This window comes from Macaca mulatta, chromosome 12 (genome assembly GCF_049350105.2).
Source record: "Macaca mulatta isolate MMU2019108-1 chromosome 12, T2T-MMU8v2.0, whole genome shotgun sequence".
Taxonomy (NCBI): domain Eukaryota; kingdom Metazoa; phylum Chordata; class Mammalia; order Primates; family Cercopithecidae; genus Macaca; species Macaca mulatta.
The window spans coordinates 26,425,562-26,447,382 of record NC_133417.1 but is presented as its reverse complement, the minus strand read 5'-3'; the positions used below and the strand labels follow the sequence as shown (position 1 = coordinate 26,447,382).

The 21,821-nt window shown below is 40.6% G+C and overlaps 2 protein-coding genes across 17 annotated transcripts in view; one reads left to right on the top strand and one right to left on the bottom strand.

Moving 5' to 3' along the window:
• LOC144333374 (uncharacterized) overlaps window positions 1-5,286 on the top strand; it is an 86,141-nt gene extending 80,855 nt beyond the window's left edge. For all 3 annotated transcript variants that reach the window (XR_013401981.1, XM_077956893.1, XM_077956892.1), the window contains 2 exons: window positions 1,740-1,835; window positions 4,879-5,286. Coding sequence is in view for 2 of the 3 variants with exons in the window: in XM_077956893.1 (XP_077813019.1) it covers window positions 1,740-1,835; window positions 4,879-4,919 (137 nt within the window). In the remaining variant the exon portion in view is untranslated. The remainder of the gene's footprint in view (window positions 1-1,739; window positions 1,836-4,878) is intronic.
• ACMSD (aminocarboxymuconate semialdehyde decarboxylase) overlaps window positions 1-7,479 on the bottom strand; it is a 70,875-nt gene extending 63,396 nt beyond the window's left edge. For 2 of the 14 annotated variants that reach the window (XM_077956884.1, XM_001097996.5), the window contains exons 1-2: window positions 7,262-7,479; window positions 719-763 (exon numbers count right to left, since the gene is read on the bottom strand). In XM_077956884.1, the coding sequence (XP_077813010.1) occupies window positions 719-763; window positions 7,262-7,318 (102 nt within the window). In that variant the 5' untranslated portion in view covers window positions 7,319-7,479. Of the gene's footprint in view, window positions 1-718; window positions 764-2,645; window positions 2,846-7,261 lie in introns of those variants that run through there. The other 12 variants (XM_077956887.1, XM_015109962.2, XM_077956882.1 and 9 more) reach the window with 9 other exon arrangements.
• Between the last annotated feature and the right edge of the window lie 14,342 nt (window positions 7,480-21,821).

Here is a 21,821-nt window from a genome sequence, read left to right as displayed (position 1 = left end):
AAGGGAGCCCTAACCTTTCCATGCTGCGTTGGGTTAACTCTGCACATTAACTGGATTTCCAGACCACAAGTCCTCCAGAGCCTGCATTAGTCATGTCTGTATGCCAGCTGGAAGCTCAAAAATATTACCTCTGAACTTGAAGAGGACGTATGATGCCTCTGAAAATGAAATCAGACCCATACCCTGGGCAGATCTAGACTCCCAGCTCACTCATGGGCCTCATTATTTCTACAGGGCTTTGCCCACAGCCGCCTTCTTTTTGCTTTTTCCTCTTACCGAACTCAACCCTTAGTAACACTGTCTTCTCTCCTTTGTCTCCATTGTTGATTTTTTCCAGCTTATGCTCAAACCTTACTGTCCCATTTATTTGGTCAGCCTTAATGTACTGTAATAACTGGTAGCACTAGGTCACTTCCTTGAGGCAGAGCAATAAATGCTGAAATTGGTTGGTGGCGGGGGGAGGAGTGAGAGAGAGAGAGAGAGAGACTTTTTGATGGGTTCTCAAATTCCAATTTTATCTTCCTAAATACTATTCTTTGAAGTCACCTCCATTTTTCCCAATTATTCTGAGAAATCTCAGTGCTATTCCCTTGCCTACAACAAAGCTAATACATGGGCAGAAGAGTGGGGTTCCCTGGAGGCCCAGCCTGCAGTGAGGTATCCCATGGCTTAGCTGTCCCTGAGTCCTACTGATGTTCATGCTTTGGAAGAAACTCACCTTGCTGTGGTGTTGGAGCTGCACCCAGCCTTCATAGCCAAACCTCTGCAGTGGGGAGAAGCACAGTTAGAGTCAAAGAGCAAAGACCAGGCTGCAATCAAGGGGCATGCTTAGCACAGAGGATCCTGAGCTCCACCTTTCAAGCATTGCCTTCCCATTTCCCCCATACCCATGTATCGCCTATTTAGTATTTACAATTAAATTCACTTACATTTTTCCTTCAATATATTTACACAAGAAGAAAATTCTGTTATCTCAGCAGTGCTGCTTTTATCTTTTCCCCTAATGCAGCTTGAATTTTTTAAATGAAGATTAACATGAAAAAATATTGTTCATGTACCACCTAAAATCACGTCACAGGTTACAAGGAGTACATCGCCCCTAAGGACCACTCTTTAGGAAATACACTGCTTTTCAAACTCTGCGTTGCAATCCGTGAGTAGATTGTGATATCAGTTTAGTGGATAGGGACTCAAACATTTTAAAACAGGAAATCATGTATGTAGCAGATGCTGTTGGTGTCCCGCTCGTATCCCTTCGCTTTGATACTTCTGTGCATACCAGCCCACCTCCATCAGCCAGCGCCTGCATTTCATTGGCTGAGGGCTTTCCCCGGGAACCTGCTTTGATCAAGCCAACCTAGCAGGTAAGAAGTACTATGAAATTAGCTCCCTGCATCCCCTTGGCCCAACAGCCCTTAACAGATAATTGAGGGAGTTGTATATAAATACACTGAACACACCGTACCCCACCCCTCGGTCTGGATAACGCAGAGATGAGGCACACATTTTGCTCTGGAATGCAAACCTTTCACTGGCTGCCCTATTTTCCCTGTCTCACTTCCTCACTCTACTGGTGTTTCCTGGGATCACCTCCAAAGCAAACTACTTGTATCTGAATCCTTGTCTCAGTGTCTGCTCCTTGGAAAACATAGAGTAAAGGAATGGAAAGGAATAGAATAAATTAGAATGTCTCCCATGTAGTAAGTAATGGTTTCATAACATTTTTTCTTCCCATTTAGTGTATATAAATGTTTGTACTGAGTCACAACGTAAAATAGATTTCCGCCTGGGAATCATGCATAAAAACTGTGGAAAGCCACCGACTGAAAACATAGGTAAGTATGACTCAAATAACTACTGGCTTTATCATGTATCATACTGCATCATATCATTATTCCTTCTTCACGCTTTCATGGAATCCCATCTGTGACAAGTCTTACTAGGGAAGAGAAAATAAAAGGGAAGGACAGTTCCAGCCCATGTGGAGCAGAGTCTTGGGAGGTTAAGGCTGGGGGAGGCAAGGAATCAAAGGGCCACATCATGGCATGTGAGACGCACTGTGACCGTGAGGCACAGGTGCTCTGGGGGCCTTGGGGAGGGAGCTGACTTCACACCTTGGGCTGCGTGCGGTATTGGGAGGGACATTGAAAAGGTAGTCCTGGAGTCAGATTGGAGAGGATCTTCTAGTGTTCAGGATTTCCACACTTCCTGCATGGCTGTCACAGTGTGGTGTCAGAGGGAAGGAATGGAGGCAGGAGATAGCTACATGAGGGAGCTCCTTAACGACTCTGAGTTGGTCAGCGGTGATGGGTCAGCGAGTAAAGCAAGCTGAACATCAGCTCAACCTCTCGTTTGTTGTGGCAGGATGAGGCCAGGGTACAGCAGTTGATTCTCATGCCGCAGTGCAGGGAAGTTGTCTGTAGGGAGTCAGGTCTTGGTGGACCCTTCTTAGCTCCCTTCACCTCTAGACCGAAGGGAAGGTCTGGGCCTGGGCCACAGTGCAGCATAGAGGTGTTTGTGTCTCTGTGTCTGTGCCTGGGGTCTGCCTCAACAGCTTCGTAAGGTTTGGATTAATTCTATACCAGTCTTATTCCACCCAGGTAAAAGGTCTGTTCTTGAGTCCTAGCCCCAAATAATCATATTACCTTTAGAAATCTATCTTCTGTTTCCTCCCCAGTGACATCCGCAGACTCGGTTTTGGAGGCTGGGCAGGCAAGGGAGACTGTCGGCCGAAACTCAGCTTCTCCTCCCTGCACCCAGCCTCTCCTTTGCTTGTGCCCCCAACCCCTGCTCTCGCCCTTCATGCATTCAATACCTTTGTACTTTTTCCTTCTTTTCCCCTGGAAAAAGCTGCCAAGAGAGATATGTTGGGGGCGGGGGATGGAATATGACCTTAATCAGTTACACTTTAGAGTAAACTTAAGACTGTGCTCTTTAACTGGAAATTTGCCATTGAACTTTTATCCTTCATGTAGAAGAAAGGGTTTTATTTCCTTCTTTCTCTACTGCCTGCTTTCTCCCCCTTCTTCCTCACTCTCTTTCTTTGTTACTTTTTCATAATTCTGTAAGGAACTCTAACCCATATGTTAGCAGGTAGAGAAGTATTCCATTTGGGGAAGGGCAGGGAGGTAGGAAAGGCAGAGCAGAGGGATCCTCCCACATGCAACAAGTCACTTACAAGGCACTTGACTTTGTTGGTGTGAAATGTCTCCAAGTCACTGTTTCCCTATGTGTATTAATAAAAATGAGGCTAACAGGAGTGGCTGGGACATAAGTTTTCAGGGGAATTAGGTGAGATAGTGCGTATAAAGCTGCTGACACCAGGCCTGGCCAGTGGACAGGGCTTCATTCATTCCTGCTAACAGTGATGCTGATGGTGATGGTGGTGACGGTGGGGGCACTAATTGCATGGTGGAGGGAGTGAGGTGGCTGTAGTGGTGTGGCTGAAGTAGTGAATGTGGTGGCAGTGGTGGTCCCCATCGTGGCTGATGGTGATGGTGGTGGCAGTGACAGCCGTGGTGATAGTAGCAGTGGGAATGGTGGTCAGGGTGGCAGTAGTGGTGACAGTCTTATTCCAACCCCAAATAGAATACCCTGGGGTCAGAACTAAGGAGAGCCGTGAAGAAAGGAGCCCTTTGCCCCTCTGTGTCCCTCCCTCCCTTTCCTGGAAAGTGTAAAGTGCCAATTTACCTCACAGGCCCCTTGCAAAGACCCAACTTATTCAGGGCAGTTTTATTCTTCTCCAGGTCTGTGCTTGACATAGACCCTCAGTTCTCATCCCAGGTTGAGCCGAGCCTGGGGTCTAAAATTTATGACCCTGGGAGTGGTTTTGGTCCGAGCATATGCCCCAGGAAGCATCTAAAATCTGAAAGTGTTTGACAATAACCAGTGTCTCGTGGGCATTTATGAGCATGCCAAATAAAAAGCAAATTGAAAACATTCCAGGAAATTCAGTTTTATATACAAGAGATATGTTTCTGAAATGCACATATATGAATCAAAGTGGATGAACTGGATGACCATTGTTAATGTCTTGAGGACATCACACCTCCATGAGGTGAATAATGAGCCTCCTGGGTGATGAAACCAGATATTTATCTCCTCAGAAGGATTTTCTAAAAATCAAATGATGTCGAGGATTTTGTCTTCTAAAGCCTTGTGCTGATCAAGTGCAGTTGCTAACAAAAGAAGGTGTAAGTATATGATTTTTAAATTGGAGGTCAGAATTTTTTGCTCCATTTATAATTAGAAGAATCTTTGCAAGCCCTACTATTGGGCAGACAGTAGGCTGTCAATAAAGCCTTGCTGGAGGAAAAAGCTGAAACTGTATCATCCTCATTGTTGCTGTGAATAATCCATTGCAGATCAACCTGAAACATCTTTTGCCACGGTTTCTTGGGCCCCACCTCCTGTTTGTGACAGCAGAGAGTATGGGTCCTCATTCATCAGAAACAATTTGATCAAGTATCCCTGAATCCACTGTCTTTATACTTCGGATACATATTTTTTTCAAGGATCCTACTTGTAACTCTGACTAAAATTATTATTAGCAAGTGAAAATGAAAAGATTTCTCAAATCCCAGCCCTTTGTCATCATTAGTTAACCATCACTTCAGGCATGTTGATTCTACTTTTCTGTCCCTTCATTGTGTAAGAAGGTCAATGTTATTCCAGCAGCGGTACTCTCTCAGACCAGTTTTCTCAGGGTGGATGTGGTGATGGAGAGGCTCTTGAGGGACTGTGGTGGCCCACATAGCTCTGGGATTCTAGGTTCATTTCTGAGTCTCAAGCATCTCATCTGTCAAGTGAATAGTATAAATCTTATCTGCATATTTTGCAAGGTTTATGTCAATTATTTCTCCCTCTGTCTCTCCCTAGAAGTACGAAGTATTGTAACTGTAACGATGAAAATGATGTAGATGGTGGTGATGAAGTGTTAGCTGTCTGTTTGCAGCATGTGAGACTACTACATAAGAAGAAATCTGGTTTGGAATGAAAAACCAAACATCATATGTTCTCACTCCTAAGTGGGAGCTAAGTTATGAGGATGCAAAGGCATAGGAGTGACACGATGGACTTTGGGGACTCAGGGGGAAAGGGTGGGAAGGGAGTGAGGGATAAAAGACTACAAATTGGGTGCAGTGTATACTGCTTGGGTGATGGGTGCACCAAAATCTCACAAATCACCACTAAACAACTTACTCATATAACCATACACCACCTGTTCCCCAATAGCATATGGAAATAAAAATAAATACATAAAAATAAAAAAAGAAGAAGAAACCTGGTTTATTGGGACAAAATTTCTCTCCCTCTTTAAAGCAATAGCTGATGATAGAAAGGAGAGGGAGTTTGGAAGCTGGGGAGTCCAAGATCTGGTGAGAACCGGCTTCCTGGTTCTAAGATGGTGCCTTCTTGCTGTGCCCTCACGTGGTAGAAGGGGTGAACAAGGTTCCTTGGGCTTACTTTATAAGGGCACTAATCCCATTCATGAGGGCTCTGCTGTCATGACCTAATCATCCCCAGAAGGCTGCATTTCCTAATACCATTGCCTTGTAGGCTAGGGTTTCACCTGAATTTTGGGGGAGATGTACATATTCAGACTGTAGCTCTCTAAGCCTCAAAATCCTATCTGCACAAGGAGGTGTATGCCCTGGAGCTTGGAGCCCTGCTTGGAGGGTCGGTCATGCTAGCTAACCCTCTCAGTGGGATAGTACAGGTGGGCATTGTCCTCTAGAGACCACCATGGTGGTTTCCAAAGCATTTCATGTGGATGTTCTTTCATACTCAAATAGAGAAAAAAGCTGTAACAGAGGAATTAGTGCCATTTGCTAGGTATAGATTATGGCTATTTTAAAATACCAAATACTAAAATTTGGATTTTACCAAAACTCTTAGATTAGGGAGTATAATCTATTTCTTCTTGTGTTCACAAATTAATCAATGTGTTCATTGCATCATTCGTCAGGCAAATACTCATAAACGAGGGGTAGAAAGTGGTGGGCACCACATGATGTAAGAAACTGCATGCAGCTTCTAAATAACGCAGATGCACTCTCACAAAGGAACTGGTGCATTCCCTTCATGAAATCATTAACATTGTGAAGCGGTTTACACTTCAGTAAACTCTGATGAGGACAACAGCACTCAGAACAGCATGTTCCTGTGTCAACATGTAGAGTCCTTTTAGGAGGAGCAGGTTGAGTGGTTTAGCTTTTATCCTTAGCTGTATATAGGATAGGCTTTCAAAGATCACTTGTATTTTTCAATATACAGTTTCTACCACCCATCTTACCTAAGATACCAATGGACAAAGAAATACTTAAGATAAACATTCTTCTATGAGACAACTATGAGAAGAAAATACTTTCATCTACCTGCACAATGAACCACATTTAATTCAAGTTTGGGTTAATTCATTTTCCCTTACTTGGGATAAAAAAGATGAAACATTATTGGTGGGGTGAAAGTACTGGCAGAATGCTGAAGATTGGGTAAAACCTGATATTAAGCCTGAACAAGCCTCTAGCCAATTTTACATTTCCTTCATGTTCCTCACCTTCCTCTTTTTGTATTCATTCAAAAGTTCTTAATGACAAAAGGAAATTTCCATCTTTAGAGAAACACAAAGAATACTCTTTTAGTAGATGTCACTGTGCAAAAGTTTCATGTCATTTATTCTGGGGTTTTTTGATGTACCTACTTCCTAGTTCTTCATGACAAAGATTTATAGAATAAAGAACATCAAAAAGTAAAGGTTTCAGGCAGTGTCCTAAAATAGACTAAAAAAAAAATTCACAAAGCTATCTCTTGGTGCTTCTAAAACTTATTTTAAACATTTTGAAAAGGAGATATATTTTAGAAGTCCTTGAAACCGATCACATTCCATTTTTAATAGTCTTTTATTTAAAATTGTAACTTTAAATTCTGTAGTTGGCATGTATCTTCCCAGCAGCTGAATATGTGATTTTAAAAAAGGTAAATCTGCTTTACTTAAATTGTCTGGAAATTTTAAAGAATGGTTCATTTGAGGGGAAAAAGGGATTCTGAGAAAGCGCTTATTTCTTTAATCCAATGTTCTTTCAAAATAAATGTAAAAGTCATTTTTAAAAACTAGGAAATCAGAACTACCAAATAATTTAAGTCCCCCTACCCCCCACCAAAGCAGATAAACTAGACATCTTATTCCATAAAGAAGAGAAAGGCAATGAGAAACCCTGGAGAAGTTGCAGAAATAATTCAGCAAATTAATTACCATTACCTTTTTTAGATCTGGCCATTCTTTTGGTAGAATATGACTATGGATGTCAATTTTCATCTCCACAGGATCAGAGAAGCATGTAAGGAAAGAAGTTTTGATATCAAGAGACTTTTTTGAAAACTGTGGAGTTAATTGATTTACTTAGTCCCTTTACAGCCGCCTTCAGGCAGCAGTCAGTAGGCCTGCCCAACCCAGTCTAGGTCCATTAGAACTTCCTTATTAAAGTTCAAAGTTCTGTTTATTTGTTAACCAAGCTTTGGTTAACCAAGCTTTGTCAACCAAGCTTAGGGTCAACACACTTTGGTAGTCAGGACTCTTGGCACAAAACTTTAAAAAAAAACAACAAAAACTGTACTCAACTGTATGAGGTCAAAAGCACAGCAGGATGCTTTGACTTATAGCAGGCCAAAAATTGACTAATTTTTCATTTTAAATATTTTAACTTTTATAAAGCTATACATAGTTAGTAATTAAATAGTTTGTAGTTAAAAACAAAACCATGTAGAGGGCTTTTGCAGAAAAAGGATAGATCCCTGACTCACATTTTCTTACCTTTCCTTGCACGATTCAGAAGCAGCCAGTTTTTTTGCTTTTGCTCTTTTTTCAGTTAGTTACTCCCGTATCTTTAAATAATATTTAGCAGTTGGCTTGTTCATGAAAATTTAGCATCTTGAAAAGTTGTCCGGAAGTTTCGTGTTTACTTTTAAATCACAGAAAGCATCCACTCTTCATATATGTTTTGTCCTCCAGTGCCTTTGTCTTGGACTCATTCATTCATGCAGTTTTTTCCTTTTTTTGTTTTTTAATTTGAGACGCGGTCTCACTGTATTGCCCAGGCTGATATCGAATTCCTGGGCTCAAGCAATCCACCCACCTTGGCCTCCCAAAGTGCTGGGATTACAGGCAAGAGTCACGGCACCCAGCTTCATTCATGTACTTAACAAACACTTATGGAGAACTGCTATGTGCTGACGATGTAAAGTTGACTGAGAGATAAGATGATACATATCCTATAATAGATAATTGTACACAGCCTAAAGTGTAGGGAAAAGAAGATAGTAGCCATTTCCATTTAGCATTATCAGAGCAGTCAGGGAGGGCTTCCAATACAGCAGAAAGTGGGGCTTATGGTCATGCCTCTAAAGAAAGCCTGGAACAAAACAGCCCTTGATTGTTCTGTGTTTACCCTTTCCTCTTCCTGGACAGCTTAAAATGTTGAAGGGACCCCAGGTCCCCTGGCAAACCCTTAAACATACCTTGGATGTTCCCTTCACTTCAGACTCCACAATACATAAATTGAGTAGTCAAAAAGCTTCCTTCTGTAATTCAGCTAGATTCTGGATAAATTGTAACAGACAGCTTGAAAGAAAATAAAGGAAATCCTTGAAATCCATTTGTTTTTTTTTTAAAAGTTCGGGAGCTGCAAGATGGCTGAATAGGAAGAGCTCCAGCCTCCAGCTCCCAGTGTGAGTGACACAGAAGATGGGCGATTTCTGCATTTTCAACTGAGGTACTGGGTTCATCTCACTGGGGTGTGTTGGACAGTTGGTGCTGGTCCACTGGTGCAGCCCAACCAGCAAGAGCTGAAACAGGACTAGGCATCACCTCATCTGGGAAGCGCAAGAGGGAAGGGAATTCCTTTTCCTAGCCAAAGGAAATTGAGACACACAACACCTGGAAAATCAGGTAACTCCCACCCTAATACTGCACTTTACCACGGGCCTTAGCAAACAGCACACAAGGAGATTATATCCCACACCTGGCCCAGAGGGTCCCAAGCCCATGGAGCCTCCCTCTTTGCTAGCAGAGCAGCCTGAGATCTAACTGCAAGGCGGCAGCGAGGCTGGGGGAGGGGCACCCGCCATTGCTGAGGCTTTAGTAGGTAAACAAAGCCGCAGGGAAGCTCGAATTGGGTGGAGCCCACCACAGCTCAAGGAGGCCAGCCTGCCTCTATAGACTCCTCCTCTGGGGACAGGGCATAGCTAAACAAAAAGCAGCAGAAACCTCGGCAGAGGTAAATGCCCCTGTCTGATAGCTTTGAAAAGAGCAGTGGATCTCCCAGCAGGGAGGTTAAAATCTGAGAACGGACAGACTGGCTGCTCAAGTGGGTCCCTGACCCTTGAGTAGCCTAACTGGGAGACATCCCCCACTAGGTGCAGACCGACATCTCACACCTCACACGGTGGGGTACACCCCTGAGACAAAGCTTCCAGAGTAAGAATCAGACAGCAACACTTGCTGTTCAGCAATATTCTATCTTCTGCAGCCTCCACTGCTGACACCCAGGCAAACAGGGTCTGGAGTGGACCTCAAGCAAACTCCAACAACCTACAGCTGAGGGTCCTGACTGTTAGAAGGAAAACTAACAAACAGAAAGGACACCCACACCAAAATCCCATCAGTACGTCACCATCATCAAAGACCACAGGCAGATAAAACCACAAAGATGGGGAAAAACCAGGGCAGAAAAGCTGGAAATTCAAAAAATCAGAGTGCATCTCCCCCTCCAAAGGAACGCAGCTCATCACCAGCAATGGAACAAAGCTGAATGGACAATGACTTTGATGAGTTGAGAGAAGAAGGCTTCAGTCGATCAAACTTCTCAGAGCTAAAGGAGGAACTACGTAACCAGCTCAGAGAAACTAAAAACCTTGAAAAAAGAATGGATGAATGGATAACTAGAATAATCAATGCAGAGAAGACCTTAAAAGAACTGATAGAGATGAAAACCATAACACGAGAACTACATGACAAATGCACAAGCTTCAGTAACCAACTCGATCAACTGTAAGAAAGAATATCAGCGATTGAAGATCAAATGAATGAAATGAAGCGAGAAGAGAAGTGTAGAGAAAAAAGAGTAGAAAGAAATGAACAAAGCCTCTAAGAACTATGGGATTATGTGAAAAGACCAAATCTACGTCTGATTGGTGTGCCTGAAAGTGACGGGGAAAATGGAACCAAATTGGAAAACACTCTGCAGGATATCATCCAGGAGAATTTCCCCAACCTAGTAAGACAGGCCAACATTCAAATTCAGGAAATACAGAGAACGTCACAAAGATGCTCCTTGAGAAGAGCAACTCCAAGACACATAATTGTCAGATTCACCAAAGTTGAAATGAAGGAAAAAATGTTAAGCGCAGCCAGAGAGAAAGGTTGGGTTACACACAAAGGGAAGCCTATCAGACTAACAACAGATCTCTCGGCAGAAACTCTCCAAGCCAGAAGAGAGTTGGGGCCAATATTCAACATTCTTAAATAAAAGAGTTTTCAACCCAGAATTTCATATCCAGCCAAACTAAGTTTCATCAGTGAAGGAGAAATAAAATCCTTTACAGACAAGCAAATGCTTAGAGATTTTGTCACCACGAGGCCTGCCCTACAAGAGATCCTGAAGGAAGCACTAAACGTGGAAAGGAACAACAGGTACCAGCCATTGCAAAAACGTGTCAAAATGTAAAGTGCATCGATGCTAGGAAGAAACTGCTTCAACTAGCAAGCAAAATAACCAGCTAATATCATAATGACAGGATCAAGTTCACACATAACAATATTAACTTTAAATGTCAATGGACTAAATGGTCCGATTAAAAGACACAGACTGGCAAATTGGATAAAGAGTCAAGACCTATCAGTTTGCTGTATTCAGGAGACCCATCTCACATGCAGAGACATTCATAGGCTCAAAATAAAGGGATGGAGGAAGATCTACCAAGCAAATGGAAAACAAAAAAAGCAGGGGTTGCAATCCTAGTCTCTGATAAAACAGACTTTAAACCATCAAAGATCAAAAGAGTCAAAGAAGGCCATTACATAATGGTAAAGGAATCAATTCATCAGGAAGAGCTAACTATCCTAAATATATATGCACCCAATACAGGAGCACCCAGATTCATAAAGCAAGTCCTTAGAGACTTACAAAGAGACTTAGACTCCCATACAATAAAAATGGGAGACTTTAACACCCCACTGTCAACATTAGACAGATCAACGAGACAGAAAGTTAACAAGGATATCCAGGAATTGAACTCAACTCTACATCAAGCAGACCTAATAGACATCTACACAACTCTCCACCCTAAATCAACAGAATATACATTCTTCTCAGCACCACATCGCACTTATTCCAAAATTGACCACGTTGTTGGAAGTAAAGCACTCTCAGCAAATGTAAAAGAACAGAAATTATAACAAACTGTCTCTCAGACCACAGTGCAATCAAACTAGAACACAGGACTAAGAAACTCAATCAAAACCGCTTAAGTACATGGAAACTGAACAACCTGCTCCTGAATGACTACTGGGTACATAATGAAATGAAGGCAGAAATAAAGATGTTCTTTGAAACCAATGAGAACAAAGATACAACATACCAGAATCTCTGGGACACATTTAAAGCAGTGTTTAGAGGGAAATTTATAGCACTAAATGCCCACAAGAGAAAGCAGGAAAGATCTAAAATGGACACCCTAACATCACAATTAAAAGAACTAGAGAAGCAAGAGCAAACACATTTAAAAGCTAGCAGAAGGAAAGAAATAACTAAGATCAGAGCAGAACTGAAGAAGATAGAGACACAAAAAGCCCTCCAAAAAATCAATGAATCCAGGAGCTGGTTTTTTGAAAAGATCAACAAAATTGATAGACTGCTAGCAAGACAAATAAAGAAGAAAAGAGAGAAGAATCAAATAGACTCAATAAAAAATGATAAAGGGAATATCACCACCAACCCCACAGAAATACAAACTACCATCAGAGAATACTATAAACAGCTCAACACAAATAAAGTAGGAAACCTAGAAGAAATGGATAATTTCCTGGACGCTTACAATCCCCCAAGACTAAACCAGGAAGAAATTGAATCCCTGAATAGACCAATAGTAGGCTCTGAAATTAAGGCAATAATTAACAGCCTACCAACCAAAAAAAGTCCAGGACCACACAGATTCAGAGCCGAATTCTACCAGACGTACAAGGAGGAGTTGGTACCATTCCTTCTGAAACTATTCCAATCAATAGAAAAAGAGGGAATCCTCCCTAACTCATTTTACAAGGCCAACATCATCCTGATACCAAAGCCTGACAGAGATACAACAAAAAAAAGAGAATTTTAGACCAATATCCCTGATGAACATCGATGCAAAAATCCTCAATAAAATACTGGCAAACCAAATTCAGCAGCACATCAAAAAGCTTATCCACCATGATCAAGTGGACTTCATCCCTGGGTTGCAAGGCTGGTTCAACATATGCAAATCAATAAATGTAATCCAGCATATAAACAGAACCGAAGAAAAAAACCACATGATTATCTCAATAGATGCAGAAAAGGCCTTCAACAAAATTCAACAGCCCGTCATGACAAAAACTCTCAATAAATTGGGTATTGATGGAACGTATCTCCAAATAATAAGAGCTATTTATGACAAACCCACAGCCAATATCATACTGAATGGGCAAAAACTGGAAGCATTCCCTTTGAAAACTGGCACAAGACAGGGATGCCCTCTCTCACCACTCCTATTCAACATAGTGTTGGAAGTTCTGGCTAGGGCAATCAGGCAAGAGAAAGAAATAAAGTGTATTCAGTTAGGAAAAGAAGAAGTCAAATTGTCCCTGTTTGCAGATGACATGATTGTATATTTAGAAAACCCCATTGTCTCAGCCCAAAATCTCCTTAAGTTGATAAGCAACTTCAGCAAAGTCTCAGGATACAAAATCAATGTGCAAAAATCACAAGCATTCTTATACACCAGTAACAGACAAACACAAAGCCAAATCATGAATGAACTCCCATTTACAATAACTTCAAAGAGAATAAAATAGCTAGGAATCCAACTTATAAGGGATGTAAAGGACCTCTTCAAGGAGAACTACAAACCACTGCTCAGTGATATAAAAGAGGACACAAACAAATGGAAGAACATACCATGCTCATGGATAGGAAGAATCAATATCGTGAAAATGGCCATACTGCCCAAGGTAATTTATAGATTCAATGCCATCCCCATAAAGCTACCAATGACTTTCTTCACAGAATTTGAAAAAACTGCTTTAAAGTTCATATGGAACCAAAAAAGAGCCCACATTGCCAAGACAATCCTAAGTCAAAAGAACAAAGCTGGAGGCGTCACGCTACCTGACTTCAAACTATACTACAAGACTACAGTAACCAAAACAGCATGGTACTGGTACCAAAACAGAGATATAGACCAATGCAACAGAACAGAGTCCTCAGAAATAATACCACACATCTATAGCCATCTGATCTTTGACAAACCTGACAAAAACAAGAAATGGGGAAAGCATTCCCTATTTAATAAATGGTGCTGGGAAAATTGGCTAGCTGTAAGTAGAAAGCTGGGAATAGATCCTTTCCTTACTCCTTATACGAAAATTAATTCAAGATGGATAGAGACTTAAATGTTAGACCTAAAACCATAAAAACCCTAGAAGAAAACCTAGGTAATACCATTCAGGACATAGGCATGGGCAAGGACTTCAGGTCGAAAACACCAAAAACAATGGCAACAAAAGCCAAAATTGACAAATGGGATCTAATTAAACTAAAGAGCTTCTGCACAGCAAAAGAAACTACCATCAGAGTGAACAGGCAACCTACAGAATGGGAGAAAATTTTTGCAATCTACTCATCTGAAAAGGGCTAATATCCAGAACTTATAAATAACTCAATCAAATGTACAAGAAAAAAACAACCCCATCAAAAAGTGGGCAAAGGATATAACAGACACTTTTCAAAAGAAGACATTCATACAACCAACAGACACATGAAAAAATGCTCATCATCACTCGCCATCAGAGAAATGCAAATCAAAACCACAATGAGATACCATTTCACACCAGTTAGAATGACAGTCATTAAAAAATCAGGAAACAATGGGTGCTGGAGAGGATGTGGAGAAATAGGAACACTTTTACACTGTTGGTGGGACTATAAACTAGTTCAACCATTGTGGAAAACAGTGTGGAGATTCCTCAAGGATCTAGAACTAGAAATACCATTTGACCCAGCCATCCCACTGCTGGGGATACACCCAAAGGATTATAAGTCATGCTGCTATTAAGACACATGTACATGTATGCTTGTTGTGGCACTATTCACAATAGCGAAGACTTGGAATCAACCCAAATGTCCATCAGTGACAGACTGGATTAAGAAAATGTGGCAGATATACACCATGGAATAATATGCAGCCATGAAAAAGGATGAGATCGTGTCCTTTGTAGGGACATTGATGCAACTGGAAACCATCATTTCCGGCAAACTATTGCAAGAACAGAAAACCAAATACTGCATGTTCTCACTCATAGGTGGGAATTGAACAATGAGATCACTTGGACATAGGAAGGGGAACATCACACACTGGGTCCTATTGTGGGGAGGGGAGGGAGAGGGATAGCATTAGGAGATATACCTAATGTAAATGACGAGTTAATGGGTGCAGCACACCAACATGGCACATGTATACATATGTAACAAACCTGCACGTTGTGCACATGTACCCTAGAACTTAAAGTATATATATATATTAAAAAAAAAACAGTTCTGTGAGCTAAAACTGAATGAGTAAGCCTTAAACTAACATGGAGGCACTTACTAATTCTGAGTAAGGAAGTGCAAGCACTTTTAGAGCACTCCCAATGGGCCAGGCACTGGTCCATGAATTTTAATAACATCATTTCACTTATTACTCATAACATTCATGTGAGGGAAGAACTGGGACCAATATTCATTTTATAGAAGAGGAAACTGAAGCACAGAGAAGTAACTTGTTCATGGTTACACAATAGTGTGTGGGAGAACTGGAATTAGAATCCACACAGTGTGGCTTCAGAATCCTAGAGATTCTGGGGTTAATATCCCACAAGGGAATGGGAGATAATAAGGGCTTGTACAAAACTGAAATAACCTCATTACACTAAAAGTTTTGAAGGGTCTAGACCCTTAGGGAAAAAGTAGTCTAGGAAAAAAACCATTGGCCAAAAAGAGGGAGTCTGTAATGAAACCTGTCTTCACTATGAGGGGAAAAGAAGAAATAACAGTTTTCTCTGAGAATTTCTTTGACAATTACTATTCAAGGTCACCCACTAAGATTTTAGTTAAAGTGGTACTATGTTAGTACCACTCCCCTGCTTCCTCTCACCCTGTCTTAGTCCATTTAGTGTTGCTTTAACAGAATACCTGAGTCTGTATAATTTATAAAGAAAAGAAAGTCATTTGGCTCACAGTTCTGCTGACTGGAAAGTCCAAGAATGTCACACCAGGAGCTGTTTGGCTTCTGGTGAGGGCCACATGCTGAGGCACAATATGGTAGAGAAGCAGAAAGGTATGCAGATGTGTGCAAAGAGAGACAGGACAAAGGAGGCTAATGAGTTTTAGAACAACCCACTCTTGGAAGATCTAATCTATTTCTATGACAATGAATCCAACCTCACGAACTATACCAGTCTTGTGAAAAACCCATCTTAACAGCCTAATCACCTCTTGAAAACACCACCTCCCAATGCTGCTACATTGGCAATTATATTTTAACATGTTTTGGTAGGGAGAAATTACATCCAAACCATAGTACTACTCTTGACCAGAAAAAGGAAATGTAAATCCTCCCTGAAGAAAAACATCCCAATTCTATCTCCTCAGTATTGCCACAGATTAAGCACCCCCAACAAAGTACTGTCTAACAATAAAACAAATTCTACACACATGAGGAAAAAAGTCACTATGAGCAAGAGTCCACAGATATAATAAATAATAGATTTAAACCTCCAAGAAGGTTTACAAAGTTTGAAAATCAGCAAAACGAAACTTTAAAAATGAAATCAAAATAATTTTAATTTTAAAAGTCAGTGGATGGGTTAAACAGCAAAATAGATGTAGCTAAAAGTAGAATTAATGAAGTGGAAGAGAGACTTTCACACAGAGATGAGAGAATTAAGCATATGTAAGGCACAAAACACAAAGGTTAGAATAAGAAAGTTTAAATACAGTCCAACTGGAGTGCTAACATAGAGGAGACAGAAGTTGGAGAAGAGATATTCCAAGAGATAGTAGCTGAGAATTTTCTAGACCTAGTGAGCCAACAGATCCAGGAATCAAAACCTGTATGAAGAAGAACTGACAAAAATTCATTTGTAGAAATCTTGTAGTGAAAACTACAGAACAACAAAATAAAAATAAGATCCTTTGAGCTGTTAGAGAGAAAGAAAGAGAATGCCTCCAAAACTCAAGAATTAGACTGACAGCATACTTCCTAGAGCAATAATGAGATCCATAGGACAATAGGATAATATGTTCAAAAGGTTGAGAGATGTTCACTGTGAACTTAGAATTATACACCATGTGAAGTTTTAACAATGAAGGAGGAGTAAAGACATTTTCAGATAAAAAATGATCAACAGAGTCTCACTGAAGAAAATTTTAATGACATACTCCTGAAAGAAAGAAAGAAAGAAAGAAAGAAAGAAAGAAAGAAAGAAAGAAAGAAAGAAAGTGACTCCAGAAAGATGGTCTGAAATACAAGATTGTATGGGGAACACACAAACTGGTAATTTTATAAGTAAACCTAAATATATTAAGCACTACTGCTGCTGCTGCTACTACTACTACTACTACTACTACTACTACTACTACTACTACTGCCTGTTTTAAGGAGTTAAGACACCAGCAAAATGTTATCCAACCACATCTTTGGCATGCTGTTCCAACAGTGAATCTCCTACTCTATCATCTTTTGCAATTTGGATAAACTGAGAGTTTCTTAAATCATTAAGTCCTGGTTCCTTTTAGTTTACCATTTTATCAATCTGTCTTTTCCTTTTGCATGTACTATAAACAAGAAGAAACCAGGACGCATCTTTAATACTTTGCTTGGAAATCTCAGCTAAACATCCAGTTTTATCACTTACAAGTTCTGATTTCCACACAACTGTAGGGAACACAATTGAGCTAAGTTTTCTGCCACTATATAATAGGGATTCATTTTCCTCCAGTTTCTAACCTGTTCTCATTTCCTTCTGAGCCCTCACCACACTGCCTTTATTTATTTATTTATTCATTTATTTTGAGATGAAGTTTCACTGTTGTTGCCCAGGCTGGAGTGCAATGGCGTGATCTCAGCTCACCACAACCTCTGCCTCTGGCCTTCAAGTGATTGTCCTGCCTCAGCCTCCTGAGTAGCTGGGATTACAGGCATGTGCCACCATGCCCGGCTAATTTTTGTATTTTTAGTAGAGATGGGGTTTCTCTATGTTGGTCAGTCTGGTCTTGAACTCCTGACCTTAGGTGATCTGCCTGCCTCGGCCTCCCAAAGTGTTGGGATTACAGGCGTGAGCCACTGCACCTGGGCCACATTGCCTTTAATATCCATGTTTCTACCAATGATATGTTTATGATGATTAAGGTGTTCTCCAAGACAATATAGGTTCTCTCTACCAGGCTCCTCACTCCTTCAAGCCCTCATTGTCAGGATCTATAACATCCATATTTCTACTAACAGTATCTTCAAAGCAGTCTAGGATTTTCAGTATTCTTTCACCCTCTGCCTAATGTCCAATTCCAAAGCTGCTTTCACATCTTTATGTACTTATTACAGCGGTACTCCACTTTCAGGTACCAAAGTCTGTATTAGCTTCCAATTGCTGTTGTAACAAATTACTGCAAACTTAATGACGTAAAACACAGGAATTTATTCTCTCATAGATCTAGAGGTAAGAAGTCTAACATGGGTCAGCAGGGGTATTTTTCTGCTGGAGGCTCTGCAAAAGAATGTTTCCTTGCCTTTCTAGCTTCTGGAGACTATCTGCATCCCTGACTCCTGTCCCCTGAAACCCATCTTCAAAGACATTGGCATCCTCTAGTCTCGTCTGCTTCTATCATCACCTCGCCTTTTTAAAATTCTAACTCTCCTGCCTCCTTCTTATAAAGGCCCATGTAACTACATTGGACCCACCTAGATAGCCCAGGATAATCCTTACTTAATTACATTTTAAAAGCCATTTTTACCATGTAAGGTGACATATTCACAGGTTCTAGGGATTAAGATGTGGACATCTTTGAGCAGGTAGAGGGGGACATTTTCAGCTGTCCCTAATTAGGCATTGTAAAATGTCCAGAGTAACTACTGAAAGAATACAAATAGAGTATATAACTTAAAAGCCAGTGAAGTGGAAAATGGAATAAGAAAAATATTAATTCAAAAGAAGGCAATAAAAGAGAAAAAAACCAGAAATAGTAGGGCAAACAGAAAACACAAAATGAAATGGCAGAAATAAAATCCAGCTACATATTGTTTATAAGGAACACTTTTAAACTATAAGAATACACAAAGTTTGAAAGCACAAAAATTACAAGAAACTAAAGCAAATTCTAATGAAAAGATAGCTATGCTAGGTTTTGTTTTTTGTTTTTTTGTTTTTGTTTGTTTGTTGTTGTTGTTGTTTATTGAGATGGAACCTCCCTCTGTCACCCAGGCTGGAGTGCAGTGGCATGATCTCTGCTCACTCCAACTTCCACCTCCTGGGTTCAGGCAATTCTCCTGCCTCAGCCTTCCAAGTACCTGTGATTACCGGCATGTGCCACCATGCCTGGCGAATTTTTATATATTTTTTAGTAGAGACAGGGTTTCACCATGTTGGCCAGGCTGGTCTTAACTCCTGACCTCAAGTGATCTGTCTGCCTCAGCCTCCCAAAGTGCTGGGATTACAGGCATGAGCCACCACGCCTGGCTGCTATGATAGTTTTTTATCATAACATTTTATGGTAGCAGGAACATATGTCAGATAAGCAAGACTAAAAAATGTAAAGCATTATTGGGACAAAAGAGGACCACTATATAATATATAGAGGACCACTATCAATATAATATGTAGAGAGGACCACAAAGTAATATATATAGAGGACCACTATAAATAACATAGAGGACCACTATAATAAAAACTAAAATAAGTAATAATTCTAAATTTGTTACAAATTGCTTCAAAATACATAATGCACAAATACACACACACACATACAGACATACATCACTTAACAACAGGGATATGTTCTAAGAAATGGCTCATTAAGTGATTTTGTCATTGTGCAGAAATCACAGAGTACACTTATACAACCTAGATGGAATAGCCTACTACACACCTAGGCTAGGTGGGATAATGTTGCTTCTAGGCTACGAATCTGGACAGCACGTTACTGTACTGAATGCTATAGGCAATTGTAACAATGGAAAGTATTCATGTATCTAAACATAGAAAATATACCATAAATACACAATATTATAATCTTATTGGACTTTTTTTTGTATTTTTTTGTAGTTTTTGCATTTTTTTGTATATATAGTCCATCGCTGACCAGAATGTCCTTATGTGACACATGACTGTATATATGTATATATATATTTGACAAATTTTCCAACATATGTCTTTCAATTATTGGTAAGTCAATCAAATAAAAATTATCTACAAGGAACGGCAGCAGAGTGTCCCAATGCTGAAGAACCACCAAAGAACTTCAAAAGCATTCCACAAGAAAAGGGGAGTGCTTTTTAAACTCCAGCCCGGCCCACAGGGCTCTAAGCCATCTTAACAGAGAGTCAGTCAAGGCTACAAGTAATGTAGACCTCACATTTCCTCCCTCTCCCTGCTTTGACCCTGCTAGAGAAAGAGATCAAGCTTAGAGTGGGGAAATGTCAGTTAGGGAAGGAAAAGAAAGATTCATATGCTCATTTTTAGGGAGAGAAGCCTTCCTTCCCATGAGGATTGAAGAGAGTCCTAATATATTGTACTGGGCATTTTTACTTTGTGAACAGAGACTTGGTTTTTGATTTAAAGCAGCCTAAAAGTGAGTACAAATGCCTTGAATGATGGGTTGATCGGGCACAGCGAACCACCATGGCACACATTTACTTACGTAACAAATCTGCTCGTCCTGCACATGTATCCTGGAACTTAAATTAAATTAAAAAAACTGTCTTAGAGGCTACACAGGTTTTCACATCGAAAGAGGAGAAAGACTACTTTCACTAAGCAGAATGAAAGGGAAAGTGCGAGATTTAGAGAGTTGTGTATATGACCACCGTTAATGTATTTCAATGTACCTGTAACAGAAGAAGAGAGGATTGCTTTTAGTTTTGCTCGTAAGGACAGACAAACCTTTGGGCTGAACAGGCAGGAGGTTAGATACAGTTGTTGTGAGCAGATAACACTGTTTCCGTTTCCACTGTAACACTAAGGAAAGTGAAAACCAAAGGGAAAATTGTGTAAGATCTCATCTCTACATTAAAAAATGGAATTATAAATCGATGAGTTTTATACTGAACATTCCTTTGTGGAAAAAGGCAAGAGATTCTTACATTATTCAGTAGTTGCACTGGATAAAAATAAAGAGGTTTAGACCATGTCTGAGTAGCTCCTTCCTCTTGGCCCTAATCTGATGACTATGAATCAGCTCAAATACCAAGGTTTGACTTTTGACTTCACTGCTTATTAGCTGGATAGCCTTGGGTAAGTTATTTAGTCTCTCCATAAAATTAGGATGATAATATAATTGATTTTATAGAGTTGCAGTAAGCATTAACTTGAGTCATATAAAGGTATCAGCTCTGGGTTAGGCCTGGCACATAACCCAATTATTATTATTATTATTATTATTATTATTTTTGAGATGGAGTCTTGCTCTGTCACCTAGGCTGGAGTGCAGTGGCATGATCTCGGCTCACTGTAACGTCTGCCTCCTGGGTTCAGGTGATTCTTTTGCCTCAGCCTCCTGAGTAGCTGGGATTATAGGTGTGCACCACCATGCCAGGCTAATTTTTGTGTTTTTAGTAGTGATGGAGTTTCACCACATTGGTCAGGCTGGTCTCAAACTCCTCACCTCAGGTGATCTGCCTGCCTCTGCCTCCCAAAGTGCTGGAATTACAGGCATGAGCCACCGTGCCAGGCCAATCCAATTATTTTTTAGTGTGCGGTATACAAAGACTGGCTTGAAGTCTGCTATCAGTTTAAGAGAACTTGCTCCCCTTTCTTGGATTATATTATATAAGAATCCTGGGTGATCCAGGAATATGGGGTTGGGGAATGCCCTCTGTGGTGGTCACCACGATTGTGTGTTCGCTTGCCCAGGTCTGTGTGATCCACTTGAATGTGGGAGCTCCACTGGTTGAATGGAACACTTCTGGAAGCTCCCATTCCAAAATGGGACTCCTTACCCCGACATCTGCTCCTCTTCTTGTGTTCTCTCTCTCAGTGGATGACACACTCTCCAAGCCAAACTCCCCCATTTCTGCCCCCCTTTCTCTCTCCACAATCAATAAATCATCAAGTCTTTTTATTCTAACTCCACTGCATTATCATAACCCCTTTTTATAGCAACCCTGTTTTCTTGCCTCTAGTCTCACTTTCAGACCTTCATCATCTCACTCCAGGATTTTAAAATAATCTACTAATGGTCTCTGACTCTAGTCTTGGTCCCCAGTGATTCATCCGGAAGACTCTCTTGGCCAGCATGTGATCTCTCTCAAAACAGAATGATCACATCTCCTTC